The 16,757-nt window shown below is 42.5% G+C and overlaps 1 protein-coding gene across 4 annotated transcripts in view; it reads right to left on the bottom strand.

Moving 5' to 3' along the window:
- The window catches only part of DCLK1 (doublecortin like kinase 1), a 385,805-nt gene that overhangs the window by 356,823 nt on the left and 12,225 nt on the right, over positions 1-16,757 (bottom strand). For all 4 annotated transcript variants that reach the window (XM_054015297.1, XM_054015299.1, XM_054015298.1 and 1 more), the window contains exon 3: positions 14,082-14,428. In XM_054015297.1, coding sequence (XP_053871272.1) covers positions 14,082-14,428 — 347 coding nt within the window. The remainder of the gene's footprint in view (positions 1-14,081; positions 14,429-16,757) is intronic.

Raw genomic sequence — 16,757 nt, 5'->3', positions numbered from 1 at the left:
TGTGTGTTTTGTGTTTAAGAAAGTGAAACATTGCATAAAGACTCCCTGATGAATAGCTGGATGCCCTTACAGTACAGTAACATCCACTGCAAGAGAATACACCTTTACACATTTCATGATAAAAGTTCATCTGCAAACCTTCAGTGTGGTTCAAATTATAACAGTTGCTCTTCTACACAGCATGAAAGTCAATATATAGGTCACTGAAGACACAATTCTCTCTTAATTTTCAAAATAAGCCTACAGTTCATAAGAGATGCCAATTAGCAGCCAAGGAAACTCCTATTGTGAGGAATTGAGAGAGAGATTTTAAGAGCCAGGACAATTGTCAGCTTTGGTTTAATAAGAACCAAAATTAGACAAATGAACACACTCACTGTTTTCAATTAGGAATGGGCATCTGTCTACTCCTTTAAAAGAGGAACCCTTATTTTATTAACAATTAAAATGGTTAGTCAATGTCAAACATACCACCAATACAGCCTCCTGAAGCCAGAAGGGGAAGTCAGCTCATTCATCATGCTTCTGCTTTCACACCATGACATTCTCAATTGCCAAAGAACCTTCTAGAACCCTCCAATGTCACTTCCTGGCCTTTTACTGAAATGTAAAGTTTTTCCCAGCATGAGGAAATCATGGTGTATATTTACAAGAGAAGTCATTTTCCTTTGTGAAAGGTCATTACTAAATTCTTCAAGACCCTTCACTATCCACACCCTACCTATCATCTTTTATACTTTATCAAGATGTCAACTCCCACCTCCAACCAGCCCACGGTGTCTTTGGCCTTCGTCACCTACTTGTTCTGATTTCAAACAAGCACTTTGGGCTTTCTCCCATGCAGCCTTTCATGCGTGGGAGGAGTTCCCCATAAAGATCAACAAAGGGCAGTCAGCAGCAAACCAGCTAAGCGGCGAACAGCAGAGGCTAACAGAGGGAGTTCGCCTGGGGAGAGCTCACTGAGGCATTCATCAGCGGGTTTCTCTGAATATAGTTACTGCAACAGCTGAGGAAGCTCTTAAGAGGAAGGTGATATGGAAGGTGAGTGATCAGCTGTTGTAACCTGCACAGGTTGTGCCATGTTTGTCTTTCTTCAACAGGACAGAAGCGACTTTGTCTGTACAAAGTGCAAGCTGGTCTCCGTATTGGAAGAGAAGATTCGAGGTCTGGAGAAACAAGTATCGACTCTGCGTTGCATAAGGGAAAATGAAGATTTCCTGGACAGACGTCAGGAGATGCTTCTACGGCCACAACGTTCTGAAGATTCAGAGGAGGCGCAGCAGGGACAGAAGGATGGTGAAGAAGTTTGGCAGCATGTGACCTCCAGAAAAAGAAAGAGGAGCATCCATGTACCAGCAATGGAGATACAGGTGAGCAAATAGTTTCCATGTTCTCTCTACAGGTACTAATGCGGAGAGTGGACTAGATGACTCATCTGAGGAAAGGGAGCAGAAGGAGACTCCACCGATTGGAAGGCAAAAGATGCACTGTCCTAGGGATGAGGGTTCCATAACCACCACTCCCAAGAGGAGGAGGAGGGTGGTGGTGGTTGGGGACTCCCTCCTCAGGGGGACTGAGTCATCTATCTGCCGCCCCGACCGGGAAAACCGAGAGGTCTGCTACTTGCCAGGAGCTAGGATACACGATGTGACGGAGAGACTGCCGAGACTCATCAAGCCCTCGAATCGCTATCCCTTCCTGTTTCTCCACGTGGGCACCAATGATACTGCCAAGAATGACCTTGAGCGGATCACTGCAGACTACGTGGCTCTGGGAAGAAGGATAAAGGAGTTTGAGGCGCAAGTGGTGTTCTTGTCCATCCTCTCTGTGCAAGGAAAAGGCCTGGGTAGAGACAGTCGAATTGTGGAAGTCAACGAATGGCTACGCAGGTGGTGTTGGAGAGAAGGCTTTGGATTCTTCGACCATGGGATGGTGTTCCAAGGAGGAGTGCTAGGCAAAGACGGGCTCCACCTAATGAAGAGAGGGAAGAGCATCTTCGCAAGCAGGCTGGCTAACCTAGTGAGGAGGGCTTTAAACTAGGTTCACCGGGGTAAGGAGACCAAAGCCCTGAGGTAAGTGGGGAAATGGGATCCTGGGAGGAAGCACGAGCAAGAGAGTGCAGGACTCCTGTCTCATACTGAGAAAGAGGGACGATCGATGAGTTATCTTAAGTGCCTATACACAAATGCAAAAAGCCTGGAAAACAAGCAGGGAGAACTGGAAGTTCTGGCACAGTCAGGGAACTATGATGCGATTGGAATAACAGAGACTTGGTGGGATAACTCACATGACTGGAGTACTGTCATGGATGGATATAAACTGTTCAGGAAGGACAGGCAGGGCAGAAAAGGTGGGGGAGTTGTGTTGTAAGTATCAGAGGAGTATGACTGCCCAGAGCTCCTGTATGAAACTGCAGAAAAACCTGAGAGTTTCTGGATAAAGTTGAGAAGTGTGAGCAACAAGGGTGGTGTCGTGGTCGGAGTCTGCTATAGACCACCAGACCAGGGGGATGAGGCTTTCTTCTGGCAACTAACAGAAGTTGCTAGATCGCAGGCCCTGGTTCTCATGGGAGACTTGCATCACCCTGATATCTGCTGAGAGAGCAATACAGCGGTGCACAGACAATCCAGGGAGGTTTTGGAAAGTGTAGGGGACAATTTCCTGGTGCAAGTGCTGGAGGAACCAACTAGGGGCAGAGCTTTTCTTGACCTGCTGCTCACAAACAGGGAAGAATTAGTAGGGGAAGCAAAAGTGGATGAGAACCTGGGAGGCAGTGACCATGAGATGGTCGAGTTCAGGATCCTGACACAAGGAAGAAAGGAGAGCAGCAGAATATGGACCCTGGACTTCAGAAAAGCAGACTTTGACTCCCTCAGGGAACAGATGGGCAGGATCCCCTGGGAGAATAACATGAAGGGCAAAGGGGTCCCGGAGAGCTGGTTGTATTTTAAAGAATCCTTATTGCGGTTGCAGGAACAAACCATCCCGTTGTGTAGAAAGAATAGTAAATATGGAAGGCGACCAGCTTGGCTTAACAGTGAAATCCTTGCTGATCTTAAAACGCAAAAAAAGCTTACAAGAAGTGGAAGATTGGACAAATGACCAGGGAGGAATATAAAAATATTGCTCAGGCATGCAAGAGTGAAATCAGGAAGGCCAAATCACACTTGGAGTTGCAGCTAGCAAGAGATGTTAAAAGTAACAAGAAGGGTTTCTTCAGGTATGTTAGCAACTAGAAGAAAGTCAAGGAAAGTGTGGGCCCCTTACTGAATGAGGGAGGCAACCTAGTGACAGAGGATGTGGAAAAAGCTAATGTACTCAATGCTTTTTTTTCCTTGGTCTTCACAGACGGACAAGGTCAGCTCCCAGACTGCTGGACTGGGCAGCACAGCATGGGGAGGAGGTGACCAGCCCTCCGTGGAGAAAGAAGTGGTTCGGGACTATTTAGAAAAAAATAGATGAGCACAAATCCATGGGGCCGGATGCGCTGCATCCGAGGGTGCTAAAGGAGTTGGCGGATGTGATTGCAGAGCCATTAGCCATCATCTTTGAAAACTCATGGCGATCGGGGGAGGTCCCGGATGATTGGAAAAAGGCTAATGTAGTGTCCATCTTTAAAAAAGGGAAAGAGGAGGATCCGGGGAACTACAGGCCAGTCAGCCTCACATCAGTCCCTGGAAAAATCATGGAGCAGGTCCTCAAGGAATCAATTCTGAAGCACTTAGAGGGGAGGAAAGCGATCAGGAACAGTCAGCATGGATTCACGAAGGGGAAGTCATGCCTGACTAACCTAATTGCCTTCTATGAGGAGATAACTGGCTCTGTGGATGAGGGGAAAGCAGTGGATGTGTTATTCCTTGACTTTAGCAAAGCTTTTGATACGGTCTCCCACAGTATTCTTGCCACCAAGTTAAAGAAGTATGGGCTGGATGAATGGACTGTAAGGTGGATAGAAAGCTGGCTAGATCGTCAGGCTCAACGGGTAGTGATAAATGGCTCCATGTCTAGTTGGCAGCCGGTTTCAAGCGGAGTGCCCCAAGGGTCGGTCCTGGGGCCGGTTTTGTTTAATATCTTTATTAATGATCTGGAGGATGGTGTGGACTGCACTCTCAGCAAGTTTGCAGATGATACTAAACTGGGAGGCGTGGTAGATACACTAGAGGGTAGGGATAAGATACAGAGGGACCTAGACAAATTAAAAGGATTGGGCAAAAAAAAAAAAAAAAAACAACACACAAACACACCATGATGAGGTTCAACAAGGACAAGTGCAGAGTCCTGCACTTAGGACGGAAGAATCCTATGCACTGCTACAGACTAGGGACCGAATGGCTAGGTAGCAGTTCTGCAGAAAAGGACCTAGGGGTCACAGTGGACGAGAAGCTGGATATGAGTCGACAGTGTGCTCTTGTTGCCAAGAAGGCTAATGGCATTTTGGGCTTTCAGAACGAGGAATGTGATTGTTCCCCTTTATTTGACATTGGTGAGGCCTCATCTGGAGTACTGTGTCCAGTTTTGGGCCGCACACACTACAAGAAGGATGTGGAAAAATTGGAAAGAGTCCAGCGGAGGGCAACAAAAATGATTAGAGGTCTGGAGCATATGACTTATGAGGAGAGGCTGAGGTAACTGGGATTGTTTAGTCTCCAGAAGAGAAGAATGAGAGGGGATTTGATAGCTGCTTTCAACTACCTGAAGTGGGGTTCCAAAGAGGATGGATCTAGACTGTTCTCAGTGGTGGCAGATGACAGAACAAGGAGCAATGGTCTCAAGTTGCAGTGGGGGAGGTCTAGGTTGGATATTAGGAAACACTATTTCACTAGGAGGGTGGTGAAGCACTGGAATGCATTACCTAGGGAGGTGGTGGAATCTCCTTCCTTGGAGGTTTTTAAACAACTGGAAGGGGAAAATGAGGATCACAGAAGAACCTGATATCTGGTTAGCAGACACAGAAGCGTCAACCCTGAAATAGTCTATAGATCAAAGAGCTGATTGATGGCCACCACCATCACCTTCCACCGTTACCATACCCGCTTTTTAGCTCCTGCCCATTCTCCCAATTGAGAGGCCAACATTTTAAAACTCTAATGACTTCTACTCCAGGCAGAAGAAATAAAGGCGAAAGAAGGGGACTCAGTATCTGCCATGGAGGAAGAAGGAGATTCACGGACTCCCTGCAATCTGCCTAAATAAGGCACACAGTGAGCTTCTGAGGGGAATCAGAGGAATGCAAGGAGTCCCTGGTGCATGCAATGAGCTCTACAGAAGCAATGAAGTGTGATCCTCTAGTACTTCCTTCCATTATACATTATAAACTCTTTGAGGCAGAGACAATCTTCAACACAAAGAGATCCTGGTCCAGGGATGGGGCTTCTAGGTGCTACCACACTAATACATCTTCCAAACAACTATAGCACAAGCAATAACAGTGCAATCTTCCCCACACACTGCCTCGCCAAAATGCCTCAGTCCTCACCAGGAGTAGCCATCTCAGTCTACATTTGGTTTCTTAATTGAGAATGACAAGATTAGACTCTATATAAAACCTGAGCAACATCCTTTTTGGCTCTGGTCCACCAGAAGAGCTGTAATTGTCTGCAGTGTAGCAGAGATGTTAGCATTACAGCACTCGAGAGATCATACATAAGACACACTGGTACATTTTGCCAATATCTTTAAGGCAAGGACTCATTTTAAATCACACATCTTAAGTGGAGTGGGAAAACAATTATGAAAATAAATCAATGAACATGTCATATTTGATCAACTGTCTTTCATACATCCAAAAAAGCCAGGAGGTGAACTGACATTTCAGAGCACAGAAGAGCAGTCACTGAGGATCGTGGATGAATACTTTTTAAAACTTTACATAGTGTTATCTAATCGGTGTCTTCTTTGGTATACATTTAAGCACATCCTAGGAAGTGAAAAAACCTCCTTTCTGTGGAAAGCAGTACACAAAGCAAGGTAACTAAAACAGTATTTTGACAGACAAGCAATGCAGGTCTACATCAGAAATAAAAAACAAACAAAATCCACCAGATCTTTATCCCTTCTTTGATGAACCTGGCCAAAATTTACTGTGGACAATATGAAATTGAATACAAATAATTTGAGAGATTTTTAAAATCTTGCCAATGACAGCCCTCTGATAATTCTTGCTTCTATGTGCACAATTCAGATTTTCATTGGCTACACGTGCCATATTTCTGGAATTATGCATCCATCCCCATTTTCTAAGATTATTCCATGAATTAAAGTGATTTACAATATTCAGCAAAATCTGCTACAGAGAACTGCATTCCATTTAAGGTTTATAATCTTTCGAGTGCAAGCCATGCCATATATTCTATTGGAAAGGCCCTTGTCATAGGTCCAGCTGACCACCCCCTCTTGGCCACTCACCAGATTGCCAAGAGGGGATCCAGTCACTGGTTCCTCTGAGTTTACGCCTCCAGAGTCTGAAAAGGGCCCTAGCACCATCCCTATCTTATGGCCTATGGGCATGCTCTTGAGGTGCAGAACTTCTGTCACCCCTTCATGAGAGCTATGACTATTTGGTCCCCTGCCCAGCCCCTAGATCCAGTACTGAAACTTCCCCTATAGCTTGAAGACACCCACCCCAAGAACTTCAGCTATGCAGGCACTTCGGCTGCAGTTTACACTCCCTCAGGGACACGTGATAAGATGCATCACATAACATATATAGACTTTGCACAGGATTCTAAAACACACACACACACACCCCTATATAAAAATAAATAAACCCTATATGCATTTCTCTGCCTCCATTTCCTAATCTTTCCAAAGCATTCTTTAGCCTAGGGTCAAAGTTGTCGGGGGCCATCCAGGGTCCTTACATTTTAGTGCATGGCTTGGTTTCTGAAACAGAGAGCCCTTTTTCCCCAGGTCTCCTCCTCTGATCTTGGCCAGTCCATCCCCTCTACCCCACCCAAATTTTCTGTGTGGCTGTCCACGTCTTTCCCCGGTGAGTCTTTTTATAACCTCCTGCTTGGTCACCTCTGTTTATGTCCTGCTTGGGAAAATTTCCACTTTCTCCATTTCCTCCACTCCCTCAAGACAAGAAGAGGAGGAAGTATCTTCCATCTTATCCAGACTGGTTTCCCAGGAAACACAGTATCTCAAAGTGCTTCAACATGAATAGATGGTTGAGTTTTAACAACCCACTATTGTCTCTAGTCTGAGACACACATGCTCAAAGATTTGTCTGCAATGGTGGATACACAGAGGCCTTTCATGACCCAGCAATTTCATATCATCAGCCAGAATTCACTAGTGGTACCAAATCAGAGACCTAAATTGGCCTTCCATTAAATGGCATAATTTACAATTTCCATTATTGATTTGTTCCCCTCTCTGCTCTGAAAGATCAGGCTACAGTTTGACAAGCTTGTAACATATTTCAATCCCAAACAATACCTTTGGGGTCAATATTATATTAAGTTTATGTATTACTGTGGGCCAGGGACTGTAAGCAACTCCAGGAGGGAGAGTTATCACAATTCCTTCAGGAACCAAAACCTGAGTTTCTCTCTGTTTGGAAAGGGAGGGAGATGATTAAGGTAAATCACTTACGTTAAAAACACTCCAGAGAGATATAACACCTGAAAGAGGCTTGCATATACTAGTTCAAAAACTGTTTTTTTCAGAAACCAGAAAACAAAGAAAGGGCTTTTGATATTAAAAAGGCTATGTGTAAACTGAGTTAGGACCTTCTTTCTGATCCAGCTATTGGACAGGAACCTTCTGTGCAAGAGGGACTCCCACCCTTGTGGAAGGGTTGGAAAAACTGTGCCCTACTTACTAGGGCTCCATGAGATTGATGAGCGATTCCTAGTATGCTTAGTGTGTATTTAAATCAGTTTATGGTTTTTAACATGTTTTCTGTGTAATGCCTTTACCTTAACAATTAACATACCACACAACTCTTTCTAAGCAAGTAACTGTTGGCAATGTACTGTTCAAAGTCCTCAAAGAGAAAACAAACCACAGGCACTGTTAGGTAGACTGGCTTGCTGGGGATATCACAGCGTAAAGCAGGGACCTTGTAGCCTTAAACCACCCCAGTCAAAGGATGGATACACAGGGCACACATTCCAAAAACAAAAAGTTTATGCTGATAGGCCCTCAACCATCACTGAGGAATTTTAAATCAAGAGTGGATTTTTTTCTACAAGATAAGTTCTCTGGCCTGAGTTACACAGAGCAGACTAGATGATCACAATGGTCCCTTCTGGCTTTGGAATCTATGAACTTGTACATTCCTCCAAAAGCAGATTGGGGAAGATATAATGGTATTGAACACAACTCTTCAATGCACCAGGAGTTAAAAAAAACAAGACCTCCCCAAATTGGATGCTCAGACACAGTTAAGTTGGACATAACATGTAAGTTACAAGTTTTCTAATGATGGAACTGTTCGGTGTTGATGTATTGTGACCTGCATTCATTTTTTCCTTATTTTAAAGCTAGAGTGACAATGAACAAAGAAAAATGGGATTGATAAACTGAAAAACTAGAGTTATTTTTCTTGGAAAGGAAAAAAGTTAGATGCACTTGACTGCAGTATCAAAAATTATGAAGGGGTAATGAAAACTGATGGGTAAAAGAAGGACCACATTCTTATAAAAAGAACTGTAAACTTGGGTCAAAAGATGAGCAAATTTTTATTTTAGGCAGTGTATAGTCAACATGTGGCTGTATTATTGAGAGATTATCTTAACTTGGATAGCCCTTAACACGTTTCAGAATGTAAGCTGAACACCTAGGGAAGTAAGAAAGGATGCTAAGCACTGCACAGGTAGGTGCATTTATGGGACCTTCGCTTTCATTAAGTGTCCGGTATTAGCTACTGCTGGAGTCAAGATACTGTACTAGACTGATTAATGTTCTGCACACTTGTTTTAGTGTAACAAAACTGAAAAGGCCCTGAACCACCATGAAAGAGGGAATGTCTTCATGATCTAGATTTTTATAACAGCCACATTATAAAGATTTTTACTCGCATAGTATATAGTGTAGTTGGCAACTGGGAAATAAAATTTAAGATCACCTAAACAAGCTAACTTCAATAGTATTAAAAAGATTAATTTGGGGGGGGGGGAGGGAGGGAAAGAAGATTTTCAAAAGTATCTAGGGTAGGGTGACCAGACAGCAAGTGTGAACAATTGGGACTGGGATGGGAGGTAATAGGAACCTATATAAGAAAAAGGCCCAAAAATCGGGACTGTCCCTATAAAATTGGGACATCTGGTCACCCTAATCTAGATCTAGGGATCTGAACACAAGTCTCCCCCACCCTCAACGCCCAATCATCATCATTATAGGATGAGACAGTTCCACTCATGAAAGAGAAGTAGTATTCTCACATGTCAGGTAAAAATCAGCATCACTGTGGTAATATGATCAATCCCAGCGAGCCATTCAAAGGGTGTGTTTTACACCAGAGAACCATTGATAGCCGAACTGATGGGGATTGCACCATAGTATGGACCAATGGTGCAGTGCCAAAACAGCATGTCTGATGTGGATACAGTTTAGCCTTGTGCCCCACACTTGTGCTTTTCTACACTATTGCAGTTATATTTCACTTTATGTAGCTGCCCAATACTTCTTGATACAACAGCTTTTGGGAGAGATGGGGAAAACCAAACTCCCACAATCCTATTATTCAGACTATTCAATCAGAAGTAGTAACCTGGTTCAGTGAACAAAGCACTAGGTATACCACACTTAATACTATGGTAAATGCCTTAATAGGCCTGATAACTGGAAACACTTGCTTCCAATCTCAGCACTCCCATTGATCCTACTTAGGCAAGTCAAGTCACTTCACTTCTCTGTGCCTCAGCTTCTCCATCTTTGTAAACAGGAATATCTACCACAGAAGGAGTGCTGCAAAGGAGGAACAATGAGTGGCCTGAACAGAACTGAAAATGTGTTATGTGCCAAGAATTAGGGTTTTCAAAACCAAGGGGAGAAAAGGAAAAACAGATGTAGGAAGAGAGTTCCCTATGTTACAAAAGTTATACAACTAGGTTCTTGGGCATAAATGGCCTCCAGACTTCCAGCTTTGCTACCCTTCTCAACCCAAGAATAAACTCCTCAAAATCCAGCATCTCTAAAATTTTCAAAGGCTACCACTTAAATACTGCATCTCTGGAGACAATTAGACAATAACTATTCTGTAACATATTAAGTAAGATGGGGACATTCAGCTGGGGGTGAACAAAACAAGGTGGAGAAATGTACCTTCTTTGTTCATGTCTGGTGGCAGGCCTGTAGTGACACTAAGAAAGTGGGGGGGGGGAGGGGAGGTGCCTGCATCCAACACTAAGAGTATGTTGGACTCTTGTTAGAGACCTTTGTGGATGGGCAATTCATATGTGGTCCTTTCATAATCTGATGGGTTTTTAGAAAAGTCAAGGAAATACTGTGCATAAAGAATTTCTTTGTTGCTAAATTTCAGAAGAATAATCCTAAAAGAGCCTTACTCCCTTATCCTTATACAAAATTACTTTTTTGGCTCAAGAAGTTTTACAATTTTGCTGTTTTTTACATTAGTGATGGAAGATCTAATCACAGATTTGTTAGACTTAGCTGCATATTGAAGGGATAGTATAGAGTTTTCTAGATCCTTCCCAACAAGAACCACTAAAAGAAGTCTTCAGCTGTATGCACTACTGGAAACATTTTGGATTTACCATGGATTTCCTCCCAGTAATTATTCACAATGTGAGTTTAGCAATAAAGAAATCCATTATCATGCTCCTAATGCCATATGGGAGAACAGGATTTTGGCAGAGTAATGGAGCAGATGGGGGGGGGGGGAAGAGGGGGGGAAAGGAGAAAGACTGACACAATAACTTCCCCTTACACAGAGGTGGCCAACAAGTTGTTCCTGATTTCCCTTTTTATTAGTCAAGTTGCTTTATCCACTCTGCAGACAGTCTGTTACAGACAGTGGGGCATAATTTCTCCCCCCCCTCTCCCCCCCCCCGCGCTTTCTACAAGGGTTAGGGAGTAGACATCTACTACTTCAACAGAACAAAATAGATAGAGAAGGGCATGTTTGTCAGGGCACCAGTTTCAAGGAGGCTCCAGTAGCCACAAGGTTTACTGGCTAAGAACTGGACGTAGAATCTCTCAGGAACACCAATGATTTGAATTCATCTCAGATGTCACAGCTTGACAAGGAATCCAGCCAACCTGTGATATCACCACAGTTAGAAACATCCAAGTCTTCTTATGTCTGGCAGCTAGGCCAGTCCTATTTCAAACCTCTGATTGCAGAAGAAGGCACAAAGTATTCTAAGAAACAAGAGGAAAGAGTTTGACTAGGGTTCTGTTTGGTTTGTTGTTTGTGTTTCTGAAGGGTGTGGACTGTAGAAGAGAGTGGATATGAGGAGTCAAAGCACTTTCCTTGAAGCAAGTTTAAAAAATAAGCTGAAAAACTTTAAGTGAACTCATTACCAAGACAAGACACACTGGATTGATACCCCTGCAGACTGCATTTCTCCATGTGCTACAAAACTCAGCATTTATATAATGTTTTATAAAGCACTCAGAGTGCTGTACAAACATTAATTGACCCTCACAACATCCCTGTGAGATGGGCAAGTATAATATTTTACAAAAGGGTACAACAGGCGGTATCAAGAGGTTAAGACACTTGCCTTGTGACCTTGACAAGAAGAATTCATCCATCAGTCTAGCTTCCACTTCTCAAAAAGGTGAATTAACTACAGCAAAGGGAGAACAGTGTCTACACTGAAGCACTACAGCAGCTGTGTCACCATACCAGTTTATGAGTAGACATTCTTAAACTATGCTGCCTCATGTCACAAAACAAGTACACCATGGACAGCAGTTATGCTACATTCCTCACACATGTGCTTCAACTCTGAGGGACCACAGGGCAGGTTGAATGCCACGTACAGTCAGTCTTGGTCTTCTCTGCCAAGACTACCAGCAAATCAGTTGCAAGATGGATATTTCAGATGCGCACCCTTAAAAACTAGGAGCTGGACTTCGATCATCAACACAAGTGTCACATGTAGGTTATTAACCTGCAGATGGGAATGGCTTTTAGCCACTACTGACTTGGCCCTTATTTGAGGTAAAATATGGTTTCCCATTACCATTCCCTGAAGTCACCCTCTTTCTTACAGCTTCTCACTTCCACCATCCAACTTTTCCACTCTGTACTGTCTCACAGAGTTACCAACTTAAGAAAAAAAGGTGCTAATCATTCTACATGAAGTGTTTCTACTGTACATTGGACTTTTGGAGATTGCAATGAAGTTGTGCTGTTCCTCAACATCTACTTATATTGTGGTACATGAACAGCATAAAAATAGACTTGCAACCTCTTTGCAGCTCCCTTTTGGGTCAGGACCCCCAATTTGAGAAATGCTGGTCTCCCCTGTGAAATCTGTATAGTATAGGGTAAAAAATAAATAAATAAAATCACACAAAAGACCAGATTTCATGGTTCGTGATACATTTTTCATGGCCGTGAACAGCATAATGGCCAACAAGGGTCAGGCTAGAGACTCTTGCCTATATGCTCGGGGTATTACTGATCGCCATATTTGGGGTCGGGAAGGAATTTTCCTCCAGGGTAGATTGGCTGAGCCTCTGGAGGTTTTTCGCCTTCCTCCGCAGCATGGGGCAGGGATCACTAGCAGGAGGGTCTCAGCCGATTGAAGTCACTAAAACACAGGATTGGGGACTTCAACGGTAGAGTCCAGGGAAGGGTCTTGCGGCCTGCAGCATGCAGGGGGTCAGACCAGATGATCATAATGGTCCCTTCTGACCTTAATGTCTATGAGTCTATGAGTCTATGAGCTTCTCAAGATAGAAATCTTCTCAGGCAGTCTCATCTCCCACAATCCTGTCAGCTACAGGCATGCTTACATGAAAAATATTTGGACACTAATTATTGCAAGAGAGAGGGAGACTTTAAATGCAATGTTTTTTTCTGCTTCATTTTATCTCTACATTTTGTATCTGTGCTATTTCCTCAGGGTAAGAGTTAACATTTGTAAAATACCATATCTCCCCTTGTTTACCTGCAGCCATCGTTGCTCTAATTGATTCAGGTCACACTGTAGTTTGCCTCTGTCCTCCTGCGAGTTTAAGATTAAATTTACATCAAAAGAAAAAACAAACAAACAAACCAATAGGGCACATTACACAGAAGAGAGTGGTCATTTATATTTTCCTGGTCAAAAAAAGCATCTAGAACTTGAACAGCGTTTTGATCGGGCTACATTTAGCAATTGCTTGAATATATACGGTTTCGGAATGATGAAGGAGCAGCTCTTTGGACCACCTGGAAGAGATTCGTTGACAAGTTTGGGCACCATGGATCAACAGGCCCCATATGTCGCTCTCTGTCTGAGGGAAAATTCCCACCCACCTTTTTTGAGCTTGTAACCTCTTCTTTACAATAGGGTAGTTTAGACTGTGAAATTATGCTTCAAAAGTAAAAAAAAAAGGTACATTTTATATGCAAATATATTACTGTTCAATACAATGCGATGTGTCCTCGGTTGAAATTACAGGCACTAAGAACAATGATTCATAATGCTGTTACAGAAAAGCAACAAAAAAGACAGGTTAAAGAAATGAGTTCAGCATACTTTAGTATCATGTCCTTCATTCTGGTTTTCTGACATATACATTTTCAAAGCCAGCATAGCAAATTTGATTTGTGGCAGATTAAGAGCTACAAACACGCATAAATAACCAGACCATTCCTTGAGGCAAAGTGGCAAACTGTTCCTGAAAAGAGCTTTTACTAAAATTATGCTTTTTGTATTAATCAGTATACCCAAACCTCAAACTTTAAAAAATGTACACTAACCTTATTCAGGAGACCAGCAGTGAACACCAGACATGGAGTACCCATTGCAACAAAATTAACTAATTACCATATCAGTTACTAAAAGTGATGACAAGACTCACTGCCCTCTGCATTAATTTTTTTTTTTTTTTTTGGGGGGGGGGGGGAGAGAAGAGGGTTTTCTGGAGATTATTAGGATGAAATCTCTTACCTGTTTTCCATCCAGTGTGTACAGGCGTTTAACCACTCCCGAATCCAACTTGATGGCATCAGTTATATCAGTAAGAACCTGTTCAAATGAATGTGCTGTCTTCTTATTAAGCAGAATCCGGACTGCTTTACGTGGTTTCACACCACTCCTGATGATGGTGACCAGTTTAGGCCTAATGAAATCCTTATTCTCTCTTGTATCTGAAGGACTTCCTTTGACAGTGGCAAGAGACGGCACCGCACGGGAAGTGGATGTTGTCTTAACATTCACTGACCAATTTGGGTTTACATTCTTCGTGTACTCCAGTTTTTTGAAAGGTTCTATTGAACCACACACATAGCTTTCCCCTGAAAGGGGGGGGGGGAGGGAAAAGAGAAGAGGAGAAGGGGAAAAAAAAAAAAAAAAAAAAGTGTCAGACCAATAAGTCAGACTAATGTAAAAAGACTTCTTACACAACATCATCCAATTCTTTATCTGCCCTGTATCAATCATGTCTTTTCTCTCTCCTCTCCATCCTCTCTGCTAAGACATTGCAGACCATAATATAGTCTTGAAAAGATGCACCTTGCCACCTACTCATAGCATAATATCAAGAAACTACATTTACACACTGGATTAAAGCAGCAGTTTTCTTATTTGCAAGTTCTCCAGACAGTTTTTTTAATATACTTTGAATACTCCATTGCTGCTGTTTAATATAGATATGCAACAAGCAGAGTTTTCCAGCCCCCACAATAGATTCTTTGGAGTGGCCCTCTGATTTCATGTATTCAACAGGATTTTCAGAGGCTCACAGTGCTGTACACAAAACATAGGTCTCACATATTTTTGAAGTAACAGTACACAATAGTACTAGGAAAAATAATTTAGAAATAATGATATTTTCCATAAAATAAGGTTCTCAACACTTGAATTTAAAGTTATGTTAATTTCATAGTGAATAGTCAAAGGCTCATTTTTTTTAAACAAAGTTGAAACCTTAATTTAAACTAATATGGAAAGAGTGAATTAAAATGACAGATCTCACAATGTTAAAACACTTCTGGCCCAAAAGTTACAAAGCTTAACCACAGTGTTAAACTGATTAAGGTCACTAGAAACATTTCCATTAAAAATACCATTACAATATTTTCTGTTTAGAATTAAACATTTCCCCTGAAGCACAATGTATCAGTGCATGAGCCAGAAATGATATTGGCTAGTGTACTCAGTGCTGAAACTGAACTGAGTGCAAGAGGTAAAACCAAGAGAATTCACACAAACAGAATTTAGATGTTTTCATTCTTCCAGTTTCAGTAGTTTAATGCATGTTAACATAATAAAACCCATGTGTTCATACCTAAGCCCAAGATGCTTTGTGCTGTACAAGGGGGGGAAAAAACCACTCCATGCCCCCATAACAGGAGATAGTACGAATCACTGGAAAAATCTAGGACAGCAACTGCAGGTTTCTGTTTGTGTGTTATTATTAGGGCCCTACCAAATTCACAGTCCATTTTGGTCAAATTCACGGTCATAGGATTTTAAGAGTCATAAATTTATGATTTCAGCTATTTAAATCTGAAATTTCACGGTGTTGGAAATGTAGGAGTCTTGACCCAAAAATGAGTTGGGGGTGCAAGATTATTGTTGGGGGAGAGAAGGGGGGTGCGGTACTGCTACCATTACTTCTGCGCTGAGCGGCAGCTGCTGGCCAGAAGCCCAGCTCTGAAGGTAAAGCTGCTGCCACCAGCAGCACAGAAGTAAGGATGGCATGGTATGGCATTGCCACTCTTACTTCTGCGCTGCTGCTGGCACGGTGCTGCCTTCAGAGCTGGGTGCCTGGCCAACAAGCCGCCACTCTCAGGCCGCTCAGCTCTGAAAGCAATGCAGAAGTAAGGGTGGCAATACCATGACCCCCCTAAAATAGACTTGCAACCTCTTTGCAGCTCTCTTTTGGGTCAGGACCCCCAATTTGAGAAATGCTGGTCTCCCCTGTGAAATCTGTATAGTATAGGGTAAAAAATAAATAAATAAAATCACACAAAAGACCAGATTTCATGGTTCGTGATACATTTTTCATGGCCGTGAATTTGGTAGGGTCCTAATTATTACGAACCAAAAGTTGGTGGACAACAAAGGAGAAATAAGCTTTTAGAAAGTAGTCAAATAAGGAGGAAAAGATAATGGATCTCTGGACCAAGCAGGATGTCATTCCATTCACATGGCTCAGCATGTAAAAAGGCATTGATATGAGAAGATATGCAAGGGTCAAGACTATCATCACTGGAGAAGTAGAGGGGCTGGGGACAAGAAGATCAGATAAGCAATAAGACCCGAGACCTATGCCAGGATGGATCTGTGTGTTGCCCAAAAGGTAACAATGAAAAGTTAAGCCCTTGATGAGGCAAGCAAGGTGAAGCCAATGGAGGGACTCAAAAGGAGGAGGCAACAACATCAGCAGAACAAATGAAGAAGATAATTTTAAAGGCCATTATGATGATACAATGAGAGTGTCAGAAAGGCCAGCAAGGAGGAAATTACAGATATCAAAATTAAAAAAAAAAAATTGTAAGAAGGCTGGATTGTCCCTTTAAATTGGACAATAAAATGCCAGGATGGCAGGGGAAGGGAAACATTTAATCACATTTTATTCATGATGTAGATTCAAGTTTGCAATAACATTTCAAATGTCAT

The sequence above is a fragment of the Malaclemys terrapin genome, chromosome 1 (genome assembly GCF_027887155.1).
Source record: "Malaclemys terrapin pileata isolate rMalTer1 chromosome 1, rMalTer1.hap1, whole genome shotgun sequence".
NCBI lineage: Eukaryota > Metazoa > Chordata > Testudines > Emydidae > Malaclemys > Malaclemys terrapin.
Note: the sequence above shows the minus strand (reverse complement) of the source record. Positions and strands in the feature narration are given on the sequence as shown.